Source organism: Diospyros lotus, chromosome 12 (assembly GCF_014633365.1).
Source record: "Diospyros lotus cultivar Yz01 chromosome 12, ASM1463336v1, whole genome shotgun sequence".
NCBI lineage: Eukaryota > Viridiplantae > Streptophyta > Magnoliopsida > Ericales > Ebenaceae > Diospyros > Diospyros lotus.
The window spans coordinates 11,156,108-11,162,107 of NC_068349.1; the positions used below are offsets into that span (position 1 = coordinate 11,156,108).

The window sequence follows — 6,000 nt, forward strand, 5'->3', positions numbered from 1 at the left end:
CGCGCGCGGCTCACATTGCATACTTACCTAAATATATATATATATATAGTAATTAATTGCATTATTATATTAATTTCATAATGTGTTTAGTAAAAATGAAGCCAAAAAGGTCAATTTTTGCATGGACGAACTCTGCTGTTTTGTCGGTTTGTATCGATGGTTGACTGGAAAAGTCAAGTCTGCAAGAAGGGTTGCGGCGCACGTGGGGCCCAAGTTACGGCATCCTAACGTCCTTTCTAATAATAGGAAGCGGAAAATGGGGAATCGTCTGCAGTCAAAGTCAAATAATATGACCGGATTGGTCAAGGTTACGGTGGCACGTGCCACTTTTTATATTCCCTAGACCGTTGATCTGTTAGACTTCTTCTTAATCAAACTTTGAATATAACTGTTCACCACGTACAACAGGCCTGCCTGCAACTAAGATAGGCGCAGGTGTCCGTGTGGGATTTTAAATGTTAAAATTGAATATAATAGAAAATAGAATTTGAAAATTAAAAAAAAAAAAAAAACAATCTACAACTAAACATACCCTTAGATTATAGTGAATTTAGTCTCTTAATTTTTTTTTTAAAATCAAATTCATCATTAGACTATTAAAATAGTTTAATTTAGAAGTAAGTTGAGTTTAAAAAAAAAATATTTTAGGGACAAAAAAAGAGCAACAACAAAGTTGGAATCAATTATATTAAATATTTAATTTCACGAGCATGACACAATAGTAAAGTACTTAGAATTTCACATGAATTATCAGGGTTCAAATCAATGCGACAACTTAGAAGACAGAATTATTGTTGAAATACAATATTTAGGTAAAAGGTAATAATAAAGGGTGAAAGATAATTCTCACATGAACTACGTCGAGTGTCTAATATTGAATGTGCATAGACTGTGATCGCATTCAAATTTATTAGAAATATGCATTAATGGGGAAGATTACTTGTTCATGGGATTAATCAAGCGACGCTCAGACACGCAAATAAATCAAAGTATATATATATATTAAATATTAAATATTCATAATAGTAGGTACTATTGGTTTTTCATAAAATAACTAATCATGGGACCCATCAATAATTCAGATATGATTTTGTATCACTTAATCTTTTAGTTAAATTGAAATGGAGCATTTATATTCTTATTGTGGGAGATTTTAATTAAAATGTGAAATATGTTGGAATGGTTATTAAATTAATTAGCAAGGAATACAATAAGTAATATGTTTGAAGTTGATCTAAAAAAAGTAAAGATATTTGGGGTGGCGTGGTGAGCCCATGCATTAAATAAATGCCTTATCTGAAGGATTCTTTATTTTTATTTTTTTCATCATTCATCGCGTTATTTGGATGGATAACATGTGGTTGTTATTCATGTACCTTCAAATAAAATAAAAAAAAATTGTCTATATATAAGAATAAGAGGACAAATTAAAAGACAATGACGTTATATATAATAATAATAATTTATATATGTTACATCAAATTAATCCTTCTGTAAAACACACCAATGAATTTGTATGACTTGGATGATGATGATGTTGGTAACTAACTTGTTGCTTGTCCAACACAACATCAACATTGTCTAATGATTTGCTTCTCTAAAATTGTTCTAAGCCATGCTGAGGGAAAGTTTTCAAGCGTGCCCAATGGATAAATAACCATTCATATCTAGGACGAGGCAAAGTTTGCTCATTAATTGTAAAGTATCTTATTCTTATCACACCAAGAAGTTTTTTCCCAAACAATTGACTAATAAGAGGAAGGGGCGGATTTAGGGGGCAGCACGAGCTGCACCCCCCAAGATTCGGCCCTCCCCAGATTTGCAAGGGAGGAGAGCTGAAATGGGTTATGAATCTGGAGGTCAGTCATTCCACAGATCTACTCCTAGATCCATCCTTGGTAAGAGGTATGATCACCCCAGAAACAATTGTACATATATATATATGTATGTGTTGCACGCATTCAATTGAAAACTTAGTATTTACTTTCAAAAAAAAAAAAAAATTGAAGAAAGAATGCCATGGGCTGCGAGTGAATTTACAAAAGTAAAATATAGATATGATTGTAATATTATATGTCGAATGATAGAAAGAATCGAAACAACTTATTTTAATGAGTTTACATGAATTTTTCAGGGGTTCATATATTCTTGAGCTTCTCCAGCGCAAACATGCTTAACTTGGGAATTTTTTGTCTACATTCAGTTCAAAAGGTATCCAACTGATGTTATTTTTTTTCTTATGTATCCTCAATATATACTACTTTTTTTTGAGCTCTTGGGGTATTACATTCTCCTTCCTTGAGCATTCTCCCCCCTTGAGCACATAATGTCCTCATCATACGACTTTACAATTGGTCCCAGCTCTCCCTCATCTAGTGTCCTCGGTCTAGTACTCCCAACTTTTAACTAGTACATGATCCCAACACACGGCCAGGGTCGGTTCTAATACCACCCGTAACATCCCGCATCGAGCGATAGAAAAGATCGGAACAACTTACTTTGATGGGCCTATGAGAACTTCCCAGGGGTTATCCACCCTTAAATTTCTTCAGCTCAAACATGTTTAACTCGAGAGTTTTTTATTTATATTCAGTTCAAAAAATATCCAGTTGATATTGTTTCATTTCTTATTTATTCTCGATATATATTACCTTTATTTAAGTTTTTAAGGTATTAAAATAATAGTTCTATTAAAAGATATAAAGCTCATTTAATTGCTAAAAGATATACCCAACAAAAAGGTGTAGAGACTTCTTCGATAGGTTATTTTCAGCTCTCAAATTAGTCACAATTAAGGTCCCTCCTGCTTTGGCTGTTATTTAAAAAAAAAAAAAAACAAATACTCTGTTAGAATTAAATATAAAAAGAAGTAAAGAATAGAAAAAAGAAAAGTAAAGCTTTACCCGGCCCACTAGAAATTTAAAAGCATGGGATGGCCAATGAAATGCACCAACTTGGATGGAGGAAGTGCAAGCTCAAGGACGAACGGTGGCATGATGTCTGTTAAACGTCTTTTCGGACCAGGAAAAAAAGAGGCTCAGAGCAGGCTTCATGACTCACCTTCCCTTCCTTCCTTCCTTTCATTCATGAACACGTTGAAATAAAGCCTGCAGGTGGAGGTCGGTTGGACTTGAAAAAAAAAATTATATAAACATAAGCGTTAGGAATAAATAAACTCTGAATATATAAAAGAATATTAAAAAGAAATATCAAGACTGTTTTAGTGTTCTAAATTGAAATTAATTATTATATATGTTATTTATCCGTGCATTTTTTATATATATATAAGAGTAGAGAGAGTTGGAGTCAGCCAAAATGTAATTGGAATTAACTTTTGTGGGAGGCTTATCCAAATAAAAGTACTTTTGATGTCTAGGATGGATGAATCTGGGCTGGCCAGCCGGCCCCATCATTCGACCTTTCCTTGTCGCTTAATCCATTTTTCTACCCCCCCCATTCTGTCGGCAGCTTCCTGGCAATTGTACTTATTTTTTTATTTGCCTTTCACTTGCCTTCCTTCCCTTTCCTTTCCTTTCCTTTCCTTTCTCTTCACATTTATTACATGCATGAGTTTTATAGAATAGAAAATAAAGGTGAAATTTATTTTTATTTAAATTTTAAAAAAATTTATCAAATAATTTTTTAATTTTATGAAATTCAAATTACATCATAGTTCAAAAAATATTTTTTTTTTAAAATTAAAGAATTAGAATTCTTAAGAATTAGATGAAAATTAGAATTTTATGAAATTTGAATTCTATTATCATTTTTCATCTCTATCTAACTTACCCTAAGATTATTAGATGAGAAATCTTTAATTTCTACTCTTTTTAACTAGGTTTGTGCAGCAATAGAGAAATGTAAAAAATTGAGATGATTAATTTAGTGAATAGATTGTATGTTGTTAACTCCCAAATCTCGTATTAATTTCAGTCTAATGAGGATTACTCGTTCGTTTTAAATTTTATGGATTTATTTGTATTTCAAAATTAACAAAATGAAGACACTATTAACAAAATTAAATAGCTAGTTAAAAGAGACTTGGGTACGTGTGAAGGCAGCTTTCCTGTCAAAGGTTTTACTTTGAGAATCGAGAGACAGCTATGTTGCTGCTGATGAGAGTGTGACGTGGACCACCATTTAAAACACGTGACTAAAAACGCTCTTCTTCTTATAGCCATTTTGCTGAACTTTCAAGCCAACTTGGATCGCGCAAATAATGAATGGACAAAAAACACGAATCCCACAACAGTCCAAAACTTTTCAACTTGACAAATACGAAAAAGGGTTGAAGCTTTGAAATATCTAAATTAACTAAGTTCATGAACCTCTTTCCCAATCGCAACCCTATAAATATATGTAAACCCCCCGCCCCTCTTCTCCACCGGAAAAAGAAAAAGCTCCATATTCCCTTCTCTTCCTCACCCAACACAAATACAAGATTCAAATTCAATTCGAAATTGATTAATTCTGTGATGAATATCTGCACAGAAGCTGATTGGCAATCAGACATGGCAGTTCTGGAGTCTGTAAGTCGTTACTTACTGGGTCATCCACATTCTCCGGCGACCCTTTCCGGCGAAAATCCGGCAGTTAACAGCTTATTCCCTTGCTGGACGGAGAACTGGGGAGATTTGCCACTGAAGGAGAACGATCCCGATGATATGTTGGTTTTTGGCGCTCTCAATGAGGCGGTGAACGTCGGTTGGCTTCCGTCGACCACGGCGGTTACTGACGCCGCTTCTGTGAAGTTGGAGCAGCCGGAGATTGCGACGGAAATGGGCAAGTTGCAGGAAAGGGTTGTTTATCCGGCGGCGGCGGTGCCGGAGAGGGCGAAGCACTACAGGGGAGTGAGGCGGCGGCCGTGGGGGAAGTTTGCGGCGGAGATTAGGGATCCGGCGAAGAATGGGGCCCGCGTTTGGCTTGGGACGTTTGAGACGGCGGAGGACGCCGCCTTGGCGTATGATAAGGCGGCTTACCGCATGCGCGGCTCACGTGCTCTGCTCAATTTCCCGCTCCGGATCAACTCGGGCGAGCCCGACCCGGTTAGGGTTACCTCAAAGAGGTCGTCGTCGGAGCAGTCTTCGTCGTCCGAGGTGAATGGGTCGCCGAAGAGGCGGAAGAAGGCGGCGGCGGCGGCCACGGCGGAGCAGGTGGTGGTGGTGGTACGGCCAAAAATCGAAACGGAGAGTGGATCGGACGGATGCAGTAGAAGTTTGGTCGAAACAACGTGGCAAACAACGAGTGGGTAATGATGTGGGTGATTGCACAATCTGTAGTCGTGAATAGGAAGAGAAACAGGAAAAATGGAAGAGAAATATACATATTTGTCATTATTATTTTGTAAACATTTTGGTGAATAAATAATATATTTTGAATTTGAGATCATCACATCACTTTTCTTTTGAGTATTTATTTTTACTTATAGCTTTATTTACGTATGTATATATATATATATCTTTTGATAAGTATAAAATATATTTCGAATTAATTAAATATATGTAAATCAGTATAAAATATATTTTGAATTAAATAAAAAAAACAAAAATGCTACTCTCTTCTCATAAGACAAAATTTTAAGGCTCGCGGGCTGGGCTGGCCCAAAGCTGCCCAGCCCACAAACCAGCCTCTCTTATTCATCCATGATCTTACACCATACGATAAACCCTCATCCTATCCAAACCTTTTCATCAACCAAAATCCTCTCTTAAGCTTCCCCGGCCCCATAATGAAAGGGTTGTGATTTTGGCCACCTCAAGGATAGATAGACTTTTTTACTAAAATCGATAGATATCTAACAAATCCAATCCATTTAAGACCCTAAAATAAAATAAACCTAAAATTTTGTCTAACAGATGTGTATGAATAGGAACAAAATAACCTAACAGATATAGTAAGGTGCCTTTGACATGAATACTAACTGACTATATATTAATAACTATCTATATATATATATATGCATATTTTTGTTTAATATAATGTTAAAATATTGTGCATAAA

At 35.5% G+C, this 6,000-nt stretch overlaps 1 protein-coding gene across 1 annotated transcript; it reads left to right on the plus strand.

Moving 5' to 3' along the window:
* The first annotated feature begins 4,356 nt into the window (after nt 1-4,356).
* On the plus strand, nt 4,357-5,391 carry LOC127813959 (ethylene-responsive transcription factor 1A). The gene has a single exon (XM_052355118.1). The coding sequence runs from the start codon at nt 4,476-4,478 to the stop codon at nt 5,250-5,252; it is 777 nt and encodes a 258-aa protein (XP_052211078.1). The 5' UTR covers nt 4,357-4,475; the 3' UTR covers nt 5,253-5,391.
* Nucleotides 5,392-6,000: the final 609 nt, after the last annotated feature.

What these genes read in the sequence shown, in the direction of transcription:
- LOC127813959 (XM_052355118.1), top strand. Translation starts at nt 4,476, where the DNA reads ATGAATATCTGCACAGAAGCTGATTGGCAATCAGACATGGCAGTTCTG.